Here is a 27,397-nt window from a genome sequence, read left to right on the forward strand (position 1 = left end):
AAAGGGGCCAGGTCCTTTACCTGCATAATGGTCCGGGTCTTAAGCGGTTAAAGAAAGCCTATTACTAAAAGTGCCTGCATTGATTCACAGTTGAGTGATGTGATGTTTCATTAAAAGCTGTTGACTAGATCTTCCAAGTTTACTTTAAGAAAATAGTTTCCATTAGAAGCTTAATCCACTTAACTAAGCTGTCCACAAGGGAAAAACATGATTCCAAATTGCATCACGAGTGTCTAGATTGTTATCTTCCACATTAATAACAAGGTCCAGGAAAAATAAAAAAAAACACCGGTAAATAATGAAAAATGTAATCTCCACTTGTTGATGGCAAGCAGTGCAGAGGCCCAGGTGTCCAGCAGCAGTTGACAGAGGAGTCAAGCCCATGGCTACACAAATGTGTACTGACTCGGCAGACTAAGCACCTGGGTCACCTGGCAAGCATTGCCTCTGTTCCTTTGGCTTTCTCACCAGCTAAAAACACAATAACCCATATCACATGTGGATTTATCATCTGCCCTCACACACAGACGGCCAGATTCATGTAGAATTGCGTTGGCGTAACGTATCGCATTTACGTTACACCGTCGCAAGTTTTACGGGCAAGTGCTTGATTCACAAAGCACTTGCCTGTAAACTTGCGGCGGCGTAGTGTAAATCCGTCCGGCGCAAGTCCGCCTAATTCAAATGGGGCGTGTATCATTTAAATTAGGCGCGTTCCCGCGCCGAACGTACTGCGCATGCTCCGCTTTGAAATTTCCCGCCGTGCTTTGCGCGAAATTACGTTGCACCGACGTAATCTTTTGAACGGCGACGTGCGTTACATCCTTTCCTATTCCCGGACGACTTACGCAAAAAAAAAAAAAATTTAAAATTCGACGCGGGAACGACGGCCATACTTTAACATGGCTGGTCTAAATATAAGCCATGAAATAGCAGCCGTACTTTTACGCCGGGAAAAGCCGACTAGCGACGACGTAAGAGAATGCGACGACTGCGCGTACCTTCGTGGATCGCCGTAAACAGCTAATTAGCATACCCGACGCGGAAAACAGCGCAAACTCCACCCAGCGGGCGCCGAAGTATTACACCTACGATCCAAAGGCGTACGAAGCCGTACGCCTGTCGGATCGAAGCCAGAAGCCGTCGTATCTTGAAACTAAAGATACGACGCGGCAAATTTGAAAGTACGCCAGAGTATCAGCAGATACTCCGGCGTACTTTTTCTGTGAATCTGGCCCAGAATATTTACTTTTGGATGGTGTGAGAAAGGGTTAGAATCAGTGTTGGCTTTTTTTCCTGCTGTTTGTGTCCCTGTAAAAGGGGTTGTAAAGGTACAATTTTTTTTTCCCCTAAATAGCTTCCTTTACTTTAGTGCAGTCCTCCTTCACTTACCTCATCCTTCCATTTTGTTTTTAAATGTCCTTATTTCTTCTGAGAAATCCTCACTTCCTGTTCTTCTGTCTGTAACTCCACACAGTAATGCGAGGCTTTCTCCTTGGTGTGGAGTGTCATGCTCGCCCCCTCCCTTGGACTACAGGAGAGTCAGGACGCCCACTAGCACACCGCTCCTTTCTCTATCTGCAATGTAGAGAGCCTCCTGACTCTCCTGTAGTCCAAGGGAGGGGGCGAGCACGACACTCCACACCAGGGAGAAAGCCTCAGATTACTGTGTGGAGTTACAGACAGAAGAACAGGAAGTGAGGATTTCTCAGAAGAAATAAGGACATTTAAAAGCAAAATGGAAAGATAAGGTAAGTGAAGGAGGACTGCACTAAGGTAAAGGAAGCTATTTAGGGAAAAAAAAAAGTGTACCTTTACAACCCCTTTAGGTGAAGTGTCTTATATACTGTTGTTCAACAGGAGCAGGAAGTCAGGGGAAATCTCAAGTGAGGGGAAATCTCAGGTGAGGGGAAATCCTGCCTTTGACAGCTGTGATAACAGTTAAAATTCAGGGGTGGGGTGTAGTGGCGCTTGCAAATAACTAAAATATATAGAAAATAAAATAACAAATCCTGTTGATAAAATATTTCTCCAAAGATAATAAGAACAAATCTAAATAACTGATGGGTCAATCTGCCACCTGCTGTGGGTCTAAATATGTTCCACTCTAAATATGTCCAAGAATATATGTGATAACAGTTGTCGCTATTGTTCTGGTGGTATCTGTAAAATTAAAAGTTTCCCCTTAGGCCCAGTCATACACGATTCAAATTTTGTCCGGTTCAGCAGGAACCAGCCAAGATTTAAACAGTTAATGGGTAGGCTGAATGTACCAAGTTGATCGATCAATGAACCTGGGTACATAGCGGATGCTATAGCTGCTAGCAATAATCATTGTCTTCTCCCGGTGGGGATGGTTTTCTGTCTGCGTTGATGGGGAAAACGTAAAGAAATGTACATTGTATATGGCCTGCCTTACTCTCTGTTGTTTTGGTGACAATGGTCACCAGGCCATAAAATGAAAATGGCACAAACAAGAATAAAATCCTGAAAGACATTCTTACAATTTCCCACTTTACATAAAACTAGATAAATGTTTTGGTTGGGATTCTACTTTATTCAACCCCTTGGGCTGAAACTTTTCTCGTGTAAGAGCAGATTCTGGAACAAATAAATCAAAGTATCATCAGTATGGTTGCTGGGGCCTTTACATCTGCTCCAGCTTCCATGCTGTACAAATGGCTGTACAATTCATCTACCAAGTGACTAATTTGTACGAAGCTCTTACAATGTACATCTGAATCTGCAGATGTTGGGCTCTCAAAAGGCAGCAGCTGAAAAATCGCTCTGATTCACAGGAAAGTGGACTATCGTTCCAAGAATTTGGCGAGGAGAGGCAGGAATACCTGAATGCTCCTGCAGCTCTCAGTGTGAACACATTGCTGACATATTTCCAGTAACTGTGGGGGTACAGGAAGACTGCTGGATACATTCTGCAGCCCTGCCTATTATGGCAAGAGAGTGGCCAATAACTGAGATTATTGAAGACAACCCCTGGAAGACCATCTACAATCTAAGCCAAATAACCTCTTGGATAAAAAAAAAACATATATTATGTCACAGCACTGTCAGATCTGATCATTGACAGTTGTTCCAGCGTGATTTGGGATTATGAAAGACTGACAATGCAGTACTACTCAGAGTTCCTGTATCCTGAACATGGCTGATGCACATTTTACCTCACCTGGGAAAATTTATAAAACTACTGAGTCGGCTCATTAGCTTTACAAAGACTACATGGCTGCAGAAATACTTTTACTTTTTTAATAACTAATTCTCTGCCTACTTGCTTCATTTCAGCCTCTTGGAATGAAGACCGTTTGGAGAATTGAATTTTTACACTGAAATCAGAGTTTGGCCCTGTGCACTGAAGATACAGTGGTTACACTTAATAAGCATCCAAAAAAGACCAGTACAGGGAATTATTTCTGCTCCCCATTTCTCTGGGAGAGGCTCCAAAATGCTGCTTTTAATATAAGTTGTGCAGCTCTTCCACAACGCGGCTGTAACTCCTAGGTGGGAGCCAGGAATACCCCATGTAAACAGTGGAGGAGCCAAGGTTACCAGGCGTACAAGAGACTCTATGCTACCTGCCCTGACATCTCTATCACCAAAGTCTAATCAATCTCTTCTGCTGATTGGTCACGTTTTGGTCCAACTAAAAAGGGGATGGCACTGAGAGTTATGGCTTTTCTATTTTTAGCCTTTCTGCCCTATTTATAAAAAACTGCAGTTAATCAATTTTTGCTGTCTTTTCATTAACCACTTGAGGACCGCCTAACGCCGATGTACGTTGGCAGAATGGCAGAGCTGGGCACAAGCACGTACAGGTACGTTGCCCTTTAAGTGCCAAGCTGTGGGTCGCGTGCGCGCCGCCATCGGGACGCTCGCGACCCGGTCTGAAGCTCCGTGACCACGGAACCAGCAGAAACGATCACCCCTGGTGTCCCGCGATCGGGTCACAGGAGCTGAAGAACGGGGAGAGGCGAGTGTAAACAAACTTTCCCCGTTCTTCTCTGTGGCTTGTCACTGATCGTCTGTTCCCTGTCATAGGGAACGACGATCAGTGACTTCACACATCCAGCCCCGCCCCCCTACAGTAAGAATCACAAACTACGACACACTTAACACCTTTAGCGCCCCCTAGTGGTTAACCCCTTCACTGTCGTTTTTAGTGTAATCAGTGCATTTTTATAGCACTTTTCGATGTGAAAATGACAATTGTCCCAAAAATGTGTCAAAAGTGTCCGATGTGTCCGTCATAATGTCGCAGTCACGAAAAAAATAGCTGATCGCCGCCATTAGTAGTAAAAAAAAAAAAAATATTAATAAAAATGCCATAAATTTATCCCATATTTTGTGAACGCTATAAATCTTGCACAAACCAATCGATAAACGCTTATTGCGATTTTTTTTTTACCAAAAATATGTAGAAGAATACGTATCGGCCTAAACTGAGGAATTTTTTTTTTTATATATACATATATATTTTTGGGGGATATTTATTATAGCAAAAAGTAAAAAATACTGAAAAGAAGGTGGTGCAGCATTGTTGGACCCTTATGAGTGTGAAGTGTTTTAATGTCCTTTAGCCCACTAGATGGGAGAAGGGAATGGTTAAGACCTATGTTGAGTTTGTTTTAGCTACCAGTCCCCCCCATTTGGAAGCTTTCCTGTCACTTATTATTACAGAAGGTGAGTGTAAATCTCTGCACAGCAAAGGAGAAATCCCCTCTTAAGGTTGATCCATATAAGCTATGGTCTCTGAAGAGCAATCCACGCTCTGATCACTCTTCAGAAAGCATTTGACAGGCGGTAAGGTGGTGTTATATAGTTTCCTCACTGCCTACTTTAGCCCTGATTGCCATACTAGCACGCCGCAACCATGTGCTTTGCACATGTTTGCCGGGTGCTTGAAGAGTATCCCCATTCACTTGAATGGATTATGTTTAGTTCTCGTCCACGCCCATCCTAGACACGGCCCACCATTGGCTCAATCTCCACCACATGTTCCGCCTGCCATCCAACCCAGAGCAACCCTTTATCTCATCCACGCCTATCCTAGACACATCACCCCTGGCCCCAGAGACTTGTGGGAAATGTAGTTCTATGTGGAGGGGAGCTGTGGACGAGATACACCTCCGTACAGGTTTTAAAGGATTTTCTCACGTGCCCACAGAGAGGGCTCGGCATGCCGGCTGTGGCACGCGTGCCACAGGTTCGCCATCACTGGTCTATTACATAAAATCCAATTACATTTTTAATTGCAACATGACAAAATGTGGAGAATACTTTTTCAAGGCACTGTATAAATGTTCCTGTTCCTGGAGTATGTTTTCAAAGGAAAGACATTGTTTTTCTAAAAGTGCTATTTAAAATTGATTTTGTAGTTTTGTGTGGAAGGGTTATGATTCTTCTTATGTTTCTATTGGTGTCTGGGTTCCTTACAGGGAGATTTATTCTCTCTGTTCGTTGTTGTGACTCTGATACAGAAAGTGATGTGAAGATCAAAATTTGACATTATCAAAAAAGAAATCGAGGATGACAGCGAGGGGGAGGGGGGTCTGGGGCAGGTCTGTATGACTTACCAGCTGCATTATATGAAGTGTTTGAAGGGGTTCTACGTGAGAAGCTTTTTACTGCCAGGCTTTGCCCTCTTTGCTTCCTGCGCCAAGCTGTGCGACACTTGGAGTCAATGCTCTGTTTTATCCGGTACCAGTCAGACTCTGTGATTCGGAACTTGTGGAATAGATGACCTGTGTAAGAAAAGAAACACAACCATAATTACTTCCTTTAATGTTTTTAATTCAACCAAATATTTTACATAGAATACATTTAAAGTGGTTGTAATAATCCCTTACAAATACTCTCAGAAGTGACTAGCCTCTGGTGATGCACAGAGATGAAGGAAGTCCTCCTACATAAGTTGTACCTGTTTATCTGAAGCTGTCTCTTCTCTCCAGACTTCTAAAACACACAGGACAAAGGCTAATCCTCAGCCCAAGCAGGCAGGGGTGGGTATCTGGCGTCACACTGCACAGCAACACAGAGCCGAGTATAATTTGAGACCTGGGTGGAGGGAATGGACACATGCCCCTTTACAAAGTGCTCATAAGGAAACATGCACAGCTAAGGCTGTAAATCAACTCTTGTGTGTTGAAAGGGGGGAGGGGGGAGAGGGCATGGGGCAGGACCATCTCCCACTATTCTGTGGTATCGGCATAGACGGACAGAAGTGACCACACTAGGTGCTTTGGATTGGAGCTAGTACACACATTTGAACTTCGATCATTTTTAATTTCAGAGGTTTACAAACACTTTAAAGATGAAATTCAATCCAGTTGAGCAAAGTCAAATAATGAATAAATAGGAACAAACAGATGAATGCCTCTTATTTAAATATTCTTTATTTGATTGTTTTATCTAGGTAAGATTACATTAAATAAAGAATATGTATATCCTTTTTAAAAATTTGCCCTATGGGTTGGAGGAGAGCCAGAGGCGTAACTAGAACCTCCAGGGCCCCGATGCATGCAAGAAATCATGAAGGGCCCTTTCCTCTGTACCTAGGGCTCTTTACTCCCATTGTGGGACAATTTATTACAGTCCCACAGTGGGCCACCTTCCTGCTGTGGTGGCGGAATGCCAGAGCCCAGTCGCATGTGTGACACTGGTAGTTCTCCCACTGGTGTCAGTATTTAATTTAATTAATTTTTTGATAATTTTTTTACAATTTCATTTATTTTTATTTATTTTTTTACAATTATATATATATATATATATATATATATATCCCACTGGGGGGCTTTGGTGAATTATCAGGGGTCTAAATAGACCCCTGATGTCCCACTTTTGAGACAGAGAAAAGGACTGAGAACAGATTCCTCAGTCCCTTTCTCTGCCGCCTCAGCTGCATAGAATAAATGAACAGGAATAGCTCTGCACAGAGCTTCCCATTCAGTCATTCAGTCATAAACTGAGGCACAGTAAACAAAGTCTACTATGCCCCAGCTGTAAATGAATAAAAAAATTAAATAACAAAAAGATCACTCACTCTCTTCATTAAAACAAGGAAGGGGCCAGTAAATGACGCTCTCCACCCTAACAGATCCTCCGCAGCAGCCAGCGAGAGAGGGAAACCTGGTAGCACTGCGGGGAAAGCAAAGGAAGGACACAAGAGCCCCAGGGCAGAAAGACTGGCATAGGCAGGTTGTGGGAGCAGCATGTGGAGGAGCCAATGCCCTCCATTTCGCTCCTGCAGCTGCTGAATGTTCAGTTCCTCTGCATTCCTCTACATCCTCTACATGCTGCCACCCTCCTATCCAGGCGTACAGGGGAGCCACAATGGCAACCCCCTGTACGTACACCCCTGAGGTGAGCACATAATTTTTGACAAACTGCACTGGAATAAAGATCCCACCTTTGCTGTACCATTTAGGTATCCTAACTTTTTACCCTTCTAATAAAAAATAAAATCGAAATAGGCGTTTTGCATTCAGCAAATCGGATTAAGCTCTACAGCTTGTGTTGCACACAAGCAGAAATGTAAATTTTCACACCAACAGAATTAAATTGCAAAAAAAACACACACAAGAATCAGTGCATACAGAAAGTAGACCAGCTAACAATAGTCCACATCGAGCATTTAAAGCTTAAAGAGCTTTGTGAAAGTCATCCAATATTAACAAACTTGGCCCAGCACCCCTCAGCAAAACGCTTGTACCATATGATTCCACCGCCACAAAGGCGTGTAGCCGTGAAACTTTGAACTCGCAGAGCTGAAATAAACTATAGCATTTGACAGCTCGCTCTTTGGCAGACTATAAACATATTCTTAAATCATAATTTAGCATTTTTGCAAGCTTGAGAGATTTCATATGTGAAATGGTCTGTTTTCGTAGGGGTTTGGGTCCCTGGATGCCATTTGAAATACTGGAGGGAAAAAGAGCCAACTGTAGGGAGAGAAAAAAACTAAACAAATGTGCACAGAAGGGAACAATTCAATCGCATCGATCTATAAAATTGAATGAAGCGTGCTCAGTCCACTGAACCCAACAAAGAAGCCGCGTTCTATGCTCATATACACAGCAGCGGGAGCTTTTTTATTAAATGGACTGAAATCCTCGAAGTTGCCCACACACAGCGTGGCCAGAAAGCTTAGAAACAAATTATTGGATTTTTGATACAGTATTTAAAATGGAGTTATAGTTTAAGATATATGGAACATGTGAAAGCGTTCGGCCTCAAGCTGAACTTTGCATAGAAAATGGAAATTTGCAAACAGCCAGGCTTCTAATTGCTGAAGAAACATTGTACGTCTCTTCCGAAATAAAGGATTCTTATTTGCCTGTGCAGCTCAAAGCGCTGGGTTCCAAGATGGATGCACATGCACGGGAGTTACATCACTCGGGTGTGACAAATCAAGATGGCTGAAGATCCTGATCCTGGAAGAAGAGCAAGAGAAGATGTTGATGAGGAAACAAGGAGAGGGGAGTATAGTTCCGCTTGCGCTGCACTATTTTCACAAAATTAATATTGCAGTAGGTGTGGTGTATCACTATAAGGCCGCGTACACACGGTCGGTCCAAACCGATGAAAATGGACTGAAGTTCAGTTTCATCGGTCCAAACCGAGCGTGTGTACGCCCCTTCAGTCCAAAAAAAGAGAACTTGCTTTAAAATCGAACCGAAGGACGGCTGACCGATAGGTCCAAACCGATGGTTAGTACGCAAAAGCATTGGTTCAAAACCCGCGCATGCTCAGAATCAAGTCGACAAATGCTTGGAAGCATTGAACTTCGTTTTTTTCAGCACGTCGTGTGTTTTACGTCACCGCGTTCTGACCCGATCGGTTTTGAAAACGATGGTGTGTACGCACATCAGACCATCAGTCTGCTTCGGCGGGGAACCGATGAAAACGGTCCGTCGGACCATTCTCATCGGATGGACCGACCGTGTGTACGCGACCTAAGTGTTCAGCAGCTGTGTAGACACTCAGAGGGTTATATTTGTTGCTTTTTTTTTTTTCTCGCGTTATAATAGGAGTAATTTATTAGTATTGTGGCGTTGATTGTTTTATTTTAGTTTTCATTTTTAAGCTACATTTGGTTATTACATAGGCATGCTCTGCTTTCTGCTTGTAGTCACACAACAGCCTTTCAGACCCTCTTGTTTCAGCTTAGGTCTATCTGACAGAAAACAACACATCACACATCCACAAGGTCCCGCACACCAAGACAAGACAAAATGTGATTCAGGCTTGCTAGGCTGCATGAGGGAATATGAATGCAGAATTTTATTTTTTTCCTGCCTCATTACCACCAAGGATGATACCAGCACAGAAACCAAAGATGTGAGCATGAAACCCCTTGCATTTCGATAACTAGAATAGGTTCACACAAATGTGGCCCTACAAGTCACGTTTTGCATGGAAATGGCAGCCTATTCATTTAAATGGGCTGCCGTGCCTACTGAAATGACGGGAAAAAGGTCCCGGCAGCATTTTAGAAATCGCAGCCCGCAGGAGAACTGCAAGTGTAGTGTGGTTACCAGTCTGGGTGCCATTTCCAGTGGATACAGCGTGCCATTAGGAAACTGGTAAAGACCTGCAGCGGGAACCACTCGTACATATGTGAACCTAATGCTGTATAAAGCACCACAGAAAAAAAAAAAATCTTGATTCCTAGATTCTAAAGAAAGTGGTATGCGACTATACATAGTCACATAATTGACTATACTTGATTTATAACTGACTATTGGTTTTATTGACCATTTGATTTAGATTTTTTTTTTTTGGTTTAGGAAATATAAAGTATATTTAAACATAACGGGAAATGTATTACCTTGTTTTTTTGTCAACCTCCGTTTGGTCATAATTTTCCAATCAGCTGTTTTTTGTTTTTTTTTGGGGGGGGGGGGGGGAACTCTTAACAGATTTAGTAATATGAGAAGAAAGTGGCAAAAGAAGTGCTATTTTCATGTCCTTTTAATCACTAAACCGTAAACCGGCAAATTCCAAAACTCCAGATATGTGCTCTCTTTTCAAAGCACTAAGCGATCTCCACAGTACAGCTTATGCAGCTGTAGTGCTCAATGCTGGCTTGCATCTATCTATCTCTGTTTTCCATGATAGTTATTTTTATCTCCAATTATTGAACATTTTTTGTGGTGTATCCTGTTACAAATGGTAATGAATGGTAAAAGACCAAAGGGGACTTGATGGTGTCTGTGCATTACAATCCATAATTATGGGGATTAATGTAGTACATCGATTTTCCCAGAGCTGCCATGACCAATTAGCTGAAATAATATTAATACATTATATGGCATTAAAGTGTTTCCATACAGTAAAAGCAGTGAGGGAGAGAAGTCTCCATAAGGGATTTAACGATGCTTTGAATAAAAAGAAAAGAAAGAACAATAAATAACACGTTGCACGAAAACAGATTAATGAAAGTAATGGCTGTATTCACGAACACACACACAGACACCGATTACATAACGGCCTGGAAAATGTTAACTAGTTGGCTTACAATTTTTTTTTTTTCAAGTGCACCTAGCGCTAGACAGCCAAACTGCGGCACAACAAATAATACAGAGCTGTTAAAGTGGAAGTATACTTCCATCTCTTGCTTTTACCTACAGGAAAACCTATAATAAGGTTACCTATAGGTAGCATAAATATCCCCTAAACATGTACCATTTAGGAAATATTTCGTGTACATGCAGCCAGTGACATCACTGGCGCATGCGCTCTGAAGGAACAGTCGCTGTGCCTTTCTTCAGAGTCATGTGCCATGACCGGCAGCTCTGGCCGGTCACAGAGCCAGAGTCCGCGAACCCGGAAGCATGACGGGTGAAGATGAGAGCGCCTGCAGTGCTGACATCTCAGTGCTGGAAGTTCCTTTTAAGGTAAGTTTAACATAATGTGCCAGTATGTGATGCATACTAGCACATTATGGCCCAGATTCAAGAAGCACTTGCGCCCGGGCAACCATAGGTTGCGCGGCGCAAGGGCTTACTTGCTCCGGTGTAACGAGTGCTCCTGATTCAGGAACCTCGTTACACCGACTGCAGCCTAGGATGTGACAGACATAAGCCTCCTTATGCCTTCATATCCCAGGCTGCATTCTTGCGTTGGCCGCTAGGGGGCGCGGCCTTTGTGATCGGCGTATAGTATGCAAATTGCATACTACCACCGATTCACAAAAGTTGCGCGGGCCCTGCGCACGCAAGGTACGGAGTTTCCGTACGGCGACTTTAGCATAAGGCTGCTCCTGCTAATAGCAGGCGCAACCAATGCTAAAGTATAGCTGTGCTTCCCGCTCGCGACGTTCAAATTTTACGTCGTTTACGTAAGTGAACTGTGAATGGCGCTGGACGCCATTCACGTTCACTTAGAAGCAAATGACGTCCTTGCGACGTCATTTGCCGCAATGCACGTCGGGAAAGTTTCCCGACGGAGCATGCACTGTTCGCTCGGCGCGGGAGCGCGCCTAATTTTAATGATTCCCGCCCCCGGCGGGATCATTTACATTAGGCAGCCTTACGCACGGCTGATTAACATATCGCCCGCGCAATTTACGGAGCAATTGCTCCGTGAATCGCGGGCAAAGCGCAATATTTGCGTGGGCGAAGAGAAAAATTTTTGCTCTTTGCCCACGCAAATATTGCGCAATTCTACCTGAATCTGGGCCTATGCCTTTACCTTGCAGGTACAAAAAAAAATGTCCAGCGGTTTACAACCGCTTTAAGGAAATTTTAAAATATGTATACAATTATATTCTATTTTGTATGTTTATGCATTTCACACTGCACTTATTGTGCACACAGCATTACTAATGTTTTCATTACATGTTTGCATTCTGATTAGAATTAGCATGCCTATTACCTAAAACGATAAGTACCAAAAGAAAAGAAAAAAGACCAGCATATTGCAGATGTCAGCAGTATGCTGGATCTAACTGCAGAAAGTTGATTTTTGGGTGAACTCCCGCTTTAAGGGGCATGGCAGGGTGTGGGTCCTATGCCTCCATACTTTTGCTAATAGGTGTTCCTACAATGCAATATATAACATTTTTGGTTTAATACCATTTTAGACTACAATATCCAAAAATTGTGGTGACATATATAGCTGGTTTATTTAATTTGAGGTTAGCTGCATTATGTTTTGCAAGGGGACAATAGGTTAACACTCTTATTCTCACCCGGGATCTTATGGTCTCACAACCCCATAATGGGCCACTAGCCTCTCAGGTTTTCCAGTGATGAAATCACAAAATAGGCCTGAATCTGTATTATAAACAGGCTTTGTGCATTGTGCTGTTACACATTATAAACAGAGCTAACATTTTCAGCAATATGACAAATCTCTAGAAAGAAGGGAGGAGAAAAATACAAGATCAGTTCTCATCTAATCAAGAGAGATACAGCCAAACAAGCTTCCTGCCAGCTAATCCTGTTCTGATTTGCTGTATTAACCCTTCGACGATGGCATGCCTTATTAGTGGTGAGTTTGGATCCATGTCATGACTGACAGTAGGAACCATAACAGTTTCCAGGTGTAGATATTATACGGTATACCTCTGAATACCAAAGAGGATGTGACAGCATCGAGATCACACATCAAAAGGAGAACACGGGTTAGTGATACTTTGAAACACGCTGAATGGATAACCGTTACCAGCTAACCTCTGCAACTTGGCGAATTCCAGAAGTCTGGTGGGGAAAATCAATGTTTTCAGGTCATTTTATATTAAGTTGAATGAATATATAACTTCTGCATCTTCACTCCACAATCACAGACAGAATTCTCATATGTGTCTACGTTACATTATTTTGAGTAACCGCAACCATAAATCACTGATGATAAAACCCAAAATTCAGTATCCCAGAAAATTTGAATATTGCATTAGACCAATAAAAAACAGGGTTTTTCATACAGAAATGTTTCTTACTGAAAAGTACAGTATAGTATGCACTCAATACTTGGCCAGGGCTCCTTTTATTAATATACACGATTTATATAGCGCCAATAGTTTACACAGCGCTTTGCAATGTAGAGGGGGACAGCACAATTACAGTACAGTTTAATACAGAAGGGGAAGGAGGGCCTTGCTCGTAGAGCTTACATTCTAAAGGGAGGGGGTGGTGGTACAAAAGGTAATAGCTGCAGGGGATGATTTGATGGGGGTGGCTCGGGGACATTTCTTATGTGGGTGTAGGATAGGCTTCCCTAAATAAATGTGTTTTTAGGGATCTCCTAAAGGTGGACAGGTTAGGGGTTGATCGGACATACAGAGGCAGGGAGTTCCAGAGGATGCCAGAGGCTCTGGAGAAGTCTTGAAGGCGAGCATGGGAGGAGGTACCAGGGGAGCTAGAGAGCAGGAGGTCCTGGGAGGACCGGAGGAGATGATTTTGGCAATATCTGCAGATGAGGTTGGTGATGTAGCTGGAGGCGATGTTGTGCATGGCCTTGTATGTTGTGGTTAGTAATTTGAATTTTATACCGTGGGGTAGGGGAGGCCAGTGAAGAGATTGGCAGAGAGGAGCAGCAGTCACGGAGCGGTTAGTGAGGTGTATTAGTCTAGAAGCAGCATTCTTAATTGACTGGGGGGGGGGGGGGATAGCCTGCGTAATAGTAGGCATGAATTATATAAATCAACATGGTTTTACATGAATTACTGCATCAATGTGGCATGGCATGGAGGAGATCAACCTCTGGCACTGCTAAGGTGTTATGAAAGCCCAGATTGCTTTGATAGTGGCCTTCAGCTCGCCTGTTGGATCTGGTGTCTCATCTTCCTCTTGACAATACCCCACATATTCTCTATGAGGTTTAGGTCAGGCATTTAGCTGGCCAATCAAGCACAGTCATACCATGCTCATTACACCAGGTATTGGTTCTTTTGGTAGTATGGGCATGTGCCTAGTCCTACTGGAATATGAAATCAACATCTCCATAAAGCTGGTCAGCAGAGGGAAGTTCCTGGTAGAGGGCTGTGCTAACTTTGGACTTGATAAAACACAGTGAACCAACACCAGCAGATGACATGGTTCCCCAAATAATCACTGACTGTGGAAATTTCACACTGGACCTCAGGCAACTTTGATTTTGTGCCTCTCCAGACTCTAGGACCTTGATTTCCAAATGAGATGCAACATTTACTTTCATACAAAAAGAGCAACAGTCCAGTCCTTTTTCTCCAGGTAAGATGCTTTTGACATTGTCTCTGGTTCAGGAGTGGTTTGACACAAGGAAAGTGACAGTTGTAGCCCATGTCCCGGATACGTCTGTGTGTGTGGTGGCTCTTGAAGCACTGACACCAGCCATAGGCTATTCCTTGTGAATCTCCACCAAATTCTTGAATTGCATTTGCTTCACAATCCTCTGTGGTTACCCCTGTTGCTTGTCCACTTTTTTCTACCACACTTTTTCCTTCAACCCTCCATTAAGATGCTTGGATACAGCACTCTGTGAAAAGCTAGCTTCTTTATTAATGGCCTTTTGTGAGTTACCCTCCTTGTGGAGAGTGTGAATGACTGTCCTCTGGACAACTATCAAGTCAGCAGTCTTCCCCATGATTATGTAACCTACTGAACCAGAATGAGACACAATTTAAAGTCTCAGGAAACCTTTACAGGTTTTTTTGAGTTAATTAGCTGATTAGAGTGTGACACAATGAGTCGACAATATTAAACTTTTTCACAATATTACAATTTTCGGAGATACTGAATTTCAGGTGGTGTAACTGGTTATACACACATACCGATTTAATGCCCGTAGCATAACTGAAATCTGTCTTTATATTACCTTCCCAAAATATGCTCCAAACAAGAAATTCACAAATCCACCTAAAATATGAGGCACGTGTATGGTGAGGCAATCACACTGTAATGTGTTGCATAGTGCTGTCAAACAAACATGTTTTCAGGATACAAATGTAGGAGCACAGCAGAGTGTCTCCCATAGCAGTATGTTTGGGAGAGAAGGGGATTGATTACATCCAGAATAAAAATTAAGCCAGGGCACTGTTCCAACAACAACACCTGCAATATGGAGGTAAGCACAGCACCAATTCTTCATAAAAATATAAATCCTTGTGTTTAAAGGTAAGCTTTAAAATGTATATGCTTGAAATCATCATATACCAGGAGCAAACTCTAATCATTTCTGCACTTGTAGAAAAGTGAAATACCCCCATGTATCCCTCATTCCCAAACCTGTTATGGATCCCTCTAATTGACCAAATTATAGGCCAATCTCTTTGACTGGCGTTGACCTAAAGATCTTCGCCAAGGTACTTACAAATAGACTATAGCCATTACTGCTACCCGGCCTGATCCACCTGGATCAGGTCATTTTCGTAAGTTGCCGAGGCCAGAGACAACACTTTGAAAACCCTCCTGCTTATAGATTGTTTACTTTATTTTTTATTATACCTGGATATCACTTTAAACATCAAAATTTAAACTGAGGGCTGATGCAGTAAGCTTCAATATCTGTTCACTGATGACTATAGTATCCCATCTTGTGAAATTGAAAAATGTTTTGTTTTTGTACTAAAAATCACCACACGTTAGATACATCTCTGTACTGATCTATGGATTGTTATTATATTTTGCTTGATACAATAAAATTGAGATTGAACTAAAAGTAAAGTACCCCTAAACCTAGCTCAGAACTACAGAATAACAGATTGATCCAAATTCTACATACTCCAAAACTGCTATGGCAAAATGTCAGGACCTAATTTTCGAGGATGGAAAATTGCAGAACGAAGTCACAATAATTTACGTCCGAGCTTGGTAAATGGGGACATAGTAGAGCCAGGAGAAGCAGCTTCCAGTCATAAACAAACAGCATTTTCTCCTGGAAAGACATTTCTGGACACGCTTTACATAAACACAAGGGTGAAACTGTCCTCAGTGGCATTACAAGACGTCGTGTTATTTAAAGGAGAGGTGTGGGCACACTCGATGAGCAGACATTGACTTATTGTATTTCCTAACCAGAGCATTATTCAGCCTCTTACAGAGCCAATCATTTGTTTTTAGAGCCACACGCTGGTAGCCTGGTCTTAATAAAATGATTTCATATGGCCAAACCAAGAAGAAACTGCTGGACATGGGAAGTGCTAATTTGGCACTGAAGTCGCCACGTTGACAGCACCATGTATCAAAGGTAATGGCAATGTTTAAAGCAAAAACGTCATGTAGTATTAACGTAACATTTCATTTGCTGCAAGCAGATGACGGCTAGAGGAAAGCTTAGGGGTTTTAACTTACAGTGGACCTGACAACCAAATATTTTACATGCTTCAGAGTCCAGCAAAATTGCATAAGTTATGTAACACAAGAACAACTAAATCTCTTTCTTGATATCGCAAGTACATTGTTGCCACACTTCCAAATTTATAGGTTATACTAATATCCTGAGCTTTTAGTGGCATCTCTCTGGCTCAGCTTAACTACAGCTGAGATAAGATATCAGCTATGCACAAAACACATTGTTTTTAATGAGTCAGTCAACTCACAGACTTTGAATCGTGGGAAGAAACAATAAAGTACAACCATATTGTAGCACTGCAAAGAAGAAAAAAGAGCCTGTATATGTCATAAGCCATTATGGTTGTGAAGAAAAAAAAATATTTTAAACAATTCTTAAATACACAATCATGATCTCCTATTCTAATTTAGGCTACTGGTAGTCTGAAGGTGCAAACTAGTCTTGTGACGTCCTTCATGTGACATGAAGGACCTGACCTGAATGCTGCAGGACCCTGTGAAGAAGGCCACATTACTCTGACAAAGTCTATGGAGAAAACACGTTAGAAGTGACGTGAGCAGCACCTTATAACATGAGGGCAGACAGTACAGTGGAGTTTTAAATCGATTAATTGGTAAAATGCTGCACAAGTGGTGTGTGGAGCACTTTATCACTGGTGGTGCACCGACAGTGGTAAATTCACATGTGAACACAATAAAGATATATTTATTTCCATTTATTTATAAAATACTACACTATATGAGTTTCTTTTGGGTTTCACATGTGATGATTGGAAGCAAAGGTGAATAAAGGAAGAAGACAAGATTTTGATAGTTTATTGGACCGATTTGGCATACATGTATTGGAAATCTGGTAAAACACTTGGAAAGTCATCTACAGTATAATACTCTCCTTTTATAACAGTTCCTGAAGCGCTAGAGATTCTATTGAATTTTAGGACCCTGTGATGGTCAATGATTATAACATCAGGTCGTCACATAGGCACTGCAGGTTGGACCCTCCCACACTGGGAAGTGTTGGAAAGAAGACCTGGGATCTGACATATCACATGATGGGAGTGTTAGATAAGTATTTGGAGTCTTAAAATTTGTAAAACAAAAACTAGAGAAAAGGTCCAGAGTGGTGAAGTGGGAAGAGTTTTTTCTTGTTTTTCAATGGGTATAGTGGCTTAGTGATATGAACATCTGCCATGCAGCACTAGGTCAAGACACTGTCTGCATGGAGTTTGCATGTTCTCCTGCGCTTGGATGGGTTTTTTCCCCACACTCCAAAGATATGATGGTAGGGTAAAGTGGATGTAAACCCTCACATATACCCAGTGAAGTGTACAGCCTCAGATTATGCACACATATGAAACAATTCTTCCTACATAGGTTTTACATACTGTATATATCTGCTGTCTTCAGCTGTATATATCTTTTAGAATGTGCTCTTCGTTGTTACAGATCTTCTCTTTTTGTTTAACACTGCAGTGAAGCCTGGGCATACAGCCAAGACAGCTGATTGGATGAAAGACACACACCCCCTCTCCCCATAGGTAGAGACTTTCAGCTCTATTTGTTGTGTAGTTCAGGGCTCTGCTAATCTATTTACCGTATTTATCGGCGTATACCGCGCACTTTTTTGCCCTGAAAATCAGGGCAAAATCGTGGGTGCGCAGTATACGCCGATACCCGCGCCGAGTTTTGAATACTGCGCCGACATATACCGAGCGCAGTACACTCGGGTATAGTCGGGCAGTCTCGGCACATTCCGCGCTGACGTCCTGGACGTACAGGACGTGAGCGCGAGTGTTGCCGAGCCTGCCCGACAATACACGAGTGTACTGCGCTCTGTATATGTCGGCGCAGTATTCAAACTCGGTGCGGGAAACGAGCGGGGAGGACGCGAGGACTCCGTAGAAGGACGCCGGACCCGACGAAGAGGACACCCGAAGCCCGCAGATGGACCCGACGAAGAGGACACCCGAAGCCCGCAGACGGACCCCGGACCCGACGAAGAGGACACCCGAAGCCGCAGACGGACGCTGGACCCGACGAGGCCGCCGATGGACGCCGCACAAGACACCAAAACTGTAAGTACAAAATAAACTTTTTCCACAGGATTGGGGGCCATTTTAGGAGTGCGCGGTATACGCGGGAGCGCGTTATACCGCGATAAATACGGTATTTCATCCTCCCCAACACCAAACTCAGGCTCAGAAGAATGGGGCAGGAGACAGCGACAGAACATAGTACATCCACTTTAACCAATTACAGACCGGAAGATTTTCCCCCTTAATAAACCAGGCCATTTTTTGCGATATGGAACTGTGTAATTTTAACTAACAATTGCGCGGTCGTGCGACACTGTACCCAAACAGAATTGTTTCCCACAAACAGAGCTTTCTTTTGGTGGTATTTGATCACCTCTGCGGTTTTAATTTTTTGCGCTATGAACAAAAAAAAAAGAGCAACAATTACAAAAAAAAACAGTATTTTTTACTATAATAAATATCCCAAAAATGAAATAAAAAAAACGAAATTTCTTCATCAGTTTAGGCCAATACAGTATGTATTCTTCTACATATTTTTGTTAAATAAGCATATATTGATTGGTTTGCGCAAAAGTTATAGCGTCAACAAAATACGGGATAGATTTATGGCATTTGTATTTTTATTATTTTTTGCAATTTTTTGTGGAACTGCGACATTGCAGCTAACAGATCGGATAGTTTTGACAATTTTTTGCTATAAAAATGCAATGTCAGGGAAAGGGTTAACACTAGGGGTTAAATGTGTTCCCTGGAAGGTGTTTTTAACTGTGGGGGGATGGGACTGACTAGAAGAGAGAGATCGCTGTTACTAATCACTAGGAACAGCAGATCTCTCTTTCCTCCCCTGTCAGAATGGGGATCTGTCTGTTTACATTGATAGATTCATCAATTGATTACCTTGATAGATCCCCATTCTGGCTCTCTTTTCTACGATTGTGGGTGGCCGGCTGACATCTCAGCAGCCGGCCACACGCATCAAGTCCCCCCGCTGTGCAGCGGGAGCGTGCCTGCTACGGCTCTTAAAGGAGCCGACGTACACCTACTGCGATTTTCCGGGAATGAGTGACCTGACTCCGTATGACCGGGGCTGGTCAGTAAGTTGTTAATTGACTACTTAAAGGAGTTCTCTGACCTAAAACTTTTAACTGCCGCTGTGCCCGGGCTGTAAAACTATACAAAATAAACTTTCACTTACCTGCCTACGATCCCCCGTTGTTCCGATATCGCCGTCCCGTTCTCCGGTCCCGGTCTCTTCCGCTTCCTGCGTGTCGGTGACTCACAGTGCGGTGACTCACAGCGGCCGCAGCAATGTCCCGTCGCGGCCACTGATAGGCTGAGCGCACTGTGAGTCACCGACACGCAGGAAGCGGAAGAGACCGGGACCGGAGAACGGGACGGCGATATCGGAACAACGGGGGATCGTAGGCAGGTAAGTGAAAGTTTATTTTGTATAGTTTTACAGCCCGGGCAGAGCGGGGGTTAAAAGTTTTAGGTCAGAGAACTCCTTTAACCCCTAATGTGGGTGCGCATGTGAGATAGGGACCTTAGATTGTAAGCTCCTTGAGGGCAGAGACTGATATGAATATACAGTATGTAAAGCACTGCATAAATTGTTGACACTGTAGAAATTCCTGTAATAAACAAATAAGCATAAGAATTTTTACATCAAAGTGATCTCTTTTACATATATATCTATAAAATCCTATATATTAATTTACCTGCCCTGTTTATTTGCTTGGTTTGTCTTTGGTTTATGCCATGTACACATGATCGTAAAATCCGACAAGAAATCCATGGATTTTTTTCCGACAAAATTTCCGTCTCAAACTTGTGTTGCATACACACGGTGACACCAAATTCCGCCCGTCAAGAAAGAGGTGAGGTACAACACTACAACGAGCCGAGAAAAATGAAGTTCAATGTTTGACAAGAGTCCAAGCTTGCGTAGGATTTTTCTCCGTCGGAATTGCATACAGACGATCAGAATTTCCTCCAAGAACTTTTCCCGTCAGAAAAATTGAGAACCAGCTCTCAATTTTTTCTTGGCGGGAAATTTTGACAGGAAAATTCCGATAAAGCCTACACACGGTCGGAATTTTCGACCAAAAGCTCACATCGGACTTTTCCTGTCGGAATTTCCAATCGTGTGTATGCGGCATAAGTCATGCATTAGTGGTGTTATTACATAAATAACAGCTTTATTTTTGTTTTGTGCCTTCAAAAAAGTTAATAAAACAAGAGATTGAAATCCTTAGGTTGGCTGTGTTCCTTATGCCTCGTACACACGATCCAATTATCAGATGATAAAAATCGCTTTCGGATTGCTCGTTTGATAATCTGATCATTAGTACACAGCTTTCGACAGCTGATCACGACAGTCCGCTAAACAAAATCCAAAGGGACAAACACGAAAACTTTGCTCGGACAGCAGCCCATCGTACGACAATCGTTTAATCAGTACAGTATGTGTCCGCTAAAAAATCGATAGACGAACGCGACGCATGATTGGAAACGCGTAAATAAACCAGGACACGGGGACACGTATTTGGCATCATTACAGATATGTAGCTATGCCCGCAGGAAGGTTTTTCCAGAATCTTAGGACAAAAATCTTACTTTTTTGTATTCAATATTAGTTGTATGCAACAAAATGCGAACTATACGTTGTACGATAATCGGATCGTGTGTTCGAGGCATTAGTCTACTTTAGTTGCAAAAGATATAAGCTGGTGCACTTGTCATTTACTTCCATGGCAAATTTTGACAAATACCAAATATTGCAGAGGCAAGAGCATAAATAGACAGTGAAAGGAGATTTAACAGATTATAGGAGAATCAATTTATGAATTCTGGTAAAAGATAACAGGCTGCATCAAGGAATAAGTAGAATGTGATGAAATATTACAAATGGAGAATAATCTCAGCAAGCAGACAGTGAAGAGATCCAGGAAACAAGCTGGGATAATGCTCTGTAATAAAGTGGTGAGAAACAGTTGGAAAAGCCGGCAAATGGCCTCTAGCTGCTGATATTTCTGCCCCAATATCAGCCTGCCACAAGGGATCCAGGAAGATAGATGCTCTGGAAACCATTTGGTCTTGAAGAATTAATGCTATATACACACAGGCCAGGATAAGTCTGGCAGAAATCTGAGAAAATGTTCAATAAAACAAGAAAGCGTGCAGAAAAAAACAAAACAATAAAAGCTTTGTTTTCTTCCTGTAAGTCACAAATTGCATGTTAAATGGGAACAATTAGAGCAGCACTGCAGCCAAAAAAATAACAAGATAAAAATGAATGTCCTGTTGAAAGATCAAATCAGTTTATGCTACAATGTTCACCTTCATCCCACAGATTTCCGCACAGTACTCTTTTTTCTTTTACCACTAGATGCCCGTTATCTTTTACCAGAATTCAGCTAATTTCCTCTGAGCTCAGTTCATACATTGCATTAAAAAAATAAACGTTGCACTTGGCGGCTGAATACATTCCTTCTACAACATTCTCCCTCAAAATCCAAACTAGAGTGCACCATGAAGTATTATTTTGCGGAAAATGACGCGCCGGACACGACACCTCCCACAAGGTGGTGATACGAGGCAAATGTTTGGCCCTGACGGCCGCCATGGGGAAAGACACGCAGGCCTTGAGAGTACGGACAGAGGGGGAGCTTAGAGTGCTGGAGGGCCAATTGCAGAGCTCTCCCACCTTGGCGCTCCTTAAAAAGATCACATCCCTGCGGACGGCTTCCCCTATGAATATTATAAAGCGTTTCACCCCGTACTGCTCCGCTATATGTGCAAATTATTCAATACATTCCTTCGTAATACCCCCGTCCCAGTGGACATGCAGCGGTCTTTCATCACGGTGATACCCAAACCAGATAAGGATCCCTCCCTCTGCGCCAACTATAGGCCTATCGCCCTCCTAAATCTTCACTAAACTACTTTCTGTTCATCTTAACGCAGTACTCCCCTCCCTTATCCATAAAGATCAGGTGGGCTTTGTCCCTCTCCGCCAAGCAGGAGATAACGCCAGGAAGATAATCGACCTGGTGGAGGTGGCGAACAGGGAGGGCCTGCAGTCCCTACTACTTAGCTTGGATGCAGAGAAGGCCTTTGATCGCCTGGGGTGGCCCTTCCTGTTTGCCACGGTACAACACGTGGGATTCCGGGGACCCTTTCTGCAGGCGATTCGGCACCTGTACACAAACCCCTCCTCCCAGGTTAAAACTCCCTTTGCTCTTCCCTCTCCATTCCCGGTGACAAATGGCACCAGGCAGGGCTGTCCACTTTCCCCTTTGCTATTTGCCCTATGTGTAGAACCCCTGGCCGACACTATCCGAGGGAACCCCAACATCAAGGGCATTAAGGTCAGAGACCGGGAGTTCAAAATCTCACTGTTTGTGGACGACGTAATTCTAACCCTGACTCAGCCTAGAACATCCCTTCCGAATCTACATGCGGAGCTCGATCGATACGGTGCTCTCTCGGGATATAAAATGAATGCATCCGAATCAGAAGTGGTCCCGCTTAACATGCCGATAGGCGAGGCAGCCCACCTGCAAACGTACTTCCCCTACACGTGGAAGACTACCGCTCTGAAGTACCTGGGAGTATATATTACTCCCAGCTTCGGCACACTCAATCAGGAAAATTTCCCCCCTCTCTTCCGCTCCATCAGAGCCCTCCTGCAACAGTGGAAAAAACATCATATATCTCTCCAAGGGAGGGTCACGTCAGTGAAAATTACTATCCTCCCGAAGATGCTGTACCTGTTCCAAACACTACCCATCCCAGTCCCGTATGCCCACCTGAGAAAACTCCAGACAGACCTCTTACAGTTCACCTGGAATTACAAACGTCATAGGATACCGCGCTCGGTCATGATGGTGGCGTGTTCAGATGGGGGTCCGGCTTTCCCAGACCTAGTTAGGTACTACCAGGTGGCCCAGCTCCGAGACACAGCATCCTGGTTTCCACTGTGTTTATACAACAAGTGGACGGAGATTGAGAAGCTATGGCTGGCCCCGGTTCACCCTAATAATCTCCTGTGGAGTGCAAATGCAGAGGTAGATCCTGGCCGTATGCTGGGCCCAATGTCGGTGCTCCGACGGGTTTGGCGCAAGTTGATACCCCTTTATAAGCTGACCTCTGACAGCTCGCTCCTGAACTCCTTTGCCTGTAACCCCAAGGTGCCAGACAGTCTCACCCACCGCATGTCATTCCCGTGGACCTCTCGGAAACCTCTTTCACTTTGGCAATCTGGTGGACCCCCTGACCCGTAAATTACGCTCCTTTGCTGAAATACAGAACCAACGTGATCTCCCGAGCCGGGAATTCTACGGGTATCTCCAAATACGCCACTATGCCTTAACAATAGCACCGAAATTGCAGTTTTCTCCACCAACCTCATTTGAACGATTGGTTCTGGCAGGCTCGGCCCAGAGGGGATTGATCTCAGGGATATACACTATACTGAACGCCTGGCCTATGGAGATGAAAGGCAAGCATGCATATATGACTAAATAGGAAAAGGCTCTTGGCGAGGAGAACCCCGTTGAACAATGGCATAAGATCTGGGTACAGGCGGCAAAAAGCTAGATTTGCGCGCTATATAAGGAAAACATCTATAAAATTGTATGTTTCTAGTATATGACCCCAGACGTCCTCCACGCTATCTACCCCACTAGTTCGGACCGCTGCTGCCGATGCCTGGGGGCGAAGCGCACCCTCCTTCATGTTTACTGGAGCTGCCCACTGATCGCCCCTTTCTGGGAGTTGCTAAAGCGACTCCTAGAGAGGCAGATCCCTTCCTCCCCAAAACACTTCATCCTAGGTCTCCCTCCGACACGGCTCCCACCCCCATATAAGAAACTGGCCCGACACATTCTCACGGCAGCGCGATGCCTGGTGGCGTTGCACTGGAAACGCCGATCTCCCCCTCCCCCTGAGGCCCTGTACGCCAGGATCAAAGACGTGGAAACCATGGAGAAGATGACCGCTAGATTGCGGGATCGATTGGAGGCACACAACGAGGTCTGGGAGCTGTGGCACCGCCGGGAGGACACACCCTGGAGAGGTACGCAGGCCAAATTGATGACACTCCCTCTCCCTTGCTTTTTCTCTCTTTCCCCTCTTCTCTTTCCTCTTTATCTCTGGAGACCCCTAGTGTCTCCCACTGTTATGATATTTAGAAGCTAAGATTACTACTCAGATTAGCCACAACATGAAGCTGGTTCGTAAGGACAAGGGCCAGCTCAAATTCCGCCACGTTGGCGCCACCGGTTTTGATAAGCATGCTGGCATAGTAGCAAATGCCAAGCAGACAAAAATGCATATTCCTTGCTTTACTGTTAATGTAGTTTCTCTTTATTTTGTCTTGACATGCTTAAAGCACTGAATGACTGTAAGTTGTGTACACTCGAACCTCTGACCAATAAAAATTGTTATTGTTAAAAAATAAAAATAAATGTAATGATGATTTCATGAGCTGTATTAATTAGTGTATTTTCTATTTGCTTTTAATTCAAATTTAAAGTGATATTAATGTCAAAATGTTTTTCTTTTTTTTTTTTTTGCAAAATATATTTTTTATTAAGAAAGACAATAAAAGTAATCACAGGACATCAATCAAAAGAAACAGAGAGTGAATCTGCACTCCACGTGAACAGTTGAGAACTTGACATCATTGTATGGTGTACAAAATAGTGCTCCCATGGGCCCATCATCAGCAAACATGACTGGATATTCCCCTCACCTTGTCACTCGCCGACACCGGAACAAGCAGAGGGGGGCCAAGTAAGCCTCCAACTAACCTCCACCCGCTCCTCCTCCAGCGAGCAACATACCCCAGCGCAAAGGTCACGCCGGGGCAGGGCCGAGATGCCAGCACAGCCGTGCTAGCCCTCTCAACAGTCTCTGGACACTACAGCAATGGGTCCGAAGTGAGCAAACCAGCAACTATATCGTTGTCTTAAACCCAACCTCCATACATTTATGCAAAAAACAAGAAAATTCGTGGAGGGCAGTGACTAGAAGAGAACAACAGAAAAAGAGTAGTGATGGAAAAGGAAAGAGAAGAAGAGAAAAAAGAGGGGGAAAGAGGAGAAGAGAGGGATATCGGAGCATACCTGTTGTTCAGGTGATATATTGCGGGTCTGCATCGAGCGAGCCGAGTCCGAGGCCGGGTCTCTCCCCCAACCCAAGGCTTCAGGGTTTCCCCTCTAACCACGATCTAAGGGATGGTTCAGCTAATTCTAGTATGGCTAGGTCTAAACTCGAGGACAGTTCCCTTTGGTCATTCGTGCGTGCTATGTGTGCCACCCACAGTGCCCACACTACTTCAAAGCGGTCTAGGGTATCCTTACAAGTCGCTATCCAATGTTCAGCTTCCCTGATGTCATTTACCTTGGCCACCCATTCCTCCCTTGTCGGAATCTGCGGACGTTTCCAGTAGATGGGGATTACACGTTTAGCCGCGTTAAGGAGATGCGGCAGTGCACTTTTTTTATATTTACTGATTGGAATTTGAGGTACATGAAGGAGGAAATGTGTCGGGTCGAGGGGGATGTCAAGGTCCAGGGCCTCTTTTATTTGGCTCCTAATGTCCTCCCAGAAAGGACGAATTCGGGGACAGTCCCACCATATGTGCAGGAGTGTACCCCTGTGTCCGCACGCTCGCCAGCATTGGTCCGAAACGGAGGGATAAATCCGCGCCAAGTCAGCTGGCACCCTGTACCAGCGCGTTAAAACTTTGTAATTCGTTTCTTGGGTTCTAGATTCCATCGAGCTGGAATGAGTGAGCCGGTACAGGTGAGCCAGCTGAGCTTCAGAAAACTGGGTCTGTAAGTCCCTCTCCCAACCCCGCACGTACGCCGGTTTGGGGTCGAGTGTGGCTGATCCAAGTAAGCGGTACATTTCGGACACCAGATGGGGAGGGGGGTCAGTTTCTATGAAGAGGCGTTCAAAAGGTGTGAGGGAGGCAATATCTCTAATAGAATGCCCATGTGCTTCGAAAAAATGGTGAAGCTGCCTATATCTCCAAAAGGACAACTGTGAGCCGGTCTGTCTGGCCTGTAGGGACTCATAGCTAAGGAGTTTGCCGTTACTCATGAGCTTCCCGCAACTGGCGTCGCCATCGTCCACCCACGAGCCAAAGAAGGCCATCTGCTCCCCCGGGGGGAACCAGAGAAACCCTCCCAGTGGAGCCAGTGGAGACACAGGAGGGGAAAGACCCAGGGACCCGTTAATCCTGTCCCAAACTGAGAGGGCGTGTACCGTCAGCGGGGAAGTAGTGTCAGACAGTCCTCTATACTCCCGGGATAGCCAAGGTGCGTATGATAAGTTTCTCCATGTTTTTCTTTTTTAATAACAAACATGTTATACAGTAAAACCTTTGTTTGCAAGCACAATTTGTTCCAGAAACATACTTTTAATCCAAAGCACTTGTATATCAAAGCATTTTTTACAGGGTATAAAAGAGAAGAGAGGCAAAGTGTAGCAATAAGTTGCTAAATGTTGTACCTTCATTAAATGTAACCATATTGCTACACTTAGAGGCTCCTCTCTTTTTTTTATACTCAGTTGTGACATGACACTACTCTTATATCAAGACATTGCTTGTATATCAAGGCTAAATTTATTAAAACATTTTTCTTGTCTTGCGACATGCTCTCAAACCAAGTTACTCTCAAATCAAGGTTTTACTGTACTTAATTGCTCTGTGCAGCAGTTGTGCAGAAAGCAGCCCCGATCCTCCTCTTCTTGTGTCCGCCACCGGTGCTCCTGGTCCCCCCCTCCTGTCACATATCCCACAGCAAGCAGCTTGCCAGCTTGCAATGTTGGCATCCAAGCAGGCGCACTTCTGAGCCACTGCTCTGTGTGTCCTTTCAGACACAGAGGCCCTGGCTCAGCCCCATCCTGCCGCCTTGCGGAGGGAGAGTAAGTGGAGAGCTGATGCTCTTGTGCACATCGCTGGATCAAGAGGGAGCTCTGGTAAGTATAAGGGGGCTGTTGCACACAGATAGTGTTTTACCTTTAGGCATAGAATGCCTGAAGGTAAAAAAAACTTCAGCC

At 43.9% G+C, this 27,397-nt stretch overlaps 1 protein-coding gene across 1 annotated transcript in view; it reads right to left on the minus strand.

Moving 5' to 3' along the window:
• Positions 1 to 27,397, minus strand: part of LOC120917823 (BTG3 associated nuclear protein) — a 440,239-nt gene that overhangs the window by 173,962 nt on the left and 238,880 nt on the right. The window contains 1 exon segment of the mRNA XM_040329379.1: positions 5,589 to 5,756. Coding sequence (XP_040185313.1) covers positions 5,589 to 5,756 — 168 coding nt within the window.

This window comes from Rana temporaria, chromosome 11 (assembly GCF_905171775.1).
Source record: "Rana temporaria chromosome 11, aRanTem1.1, whole genome shotgun sequence".
NCBI classification, from domain to species: domain Eukaryota; kingdom Metazoa; phylum Chordata; class Amphibia; order Anura; family Ranidae; genus Rana; species Rana temporaria.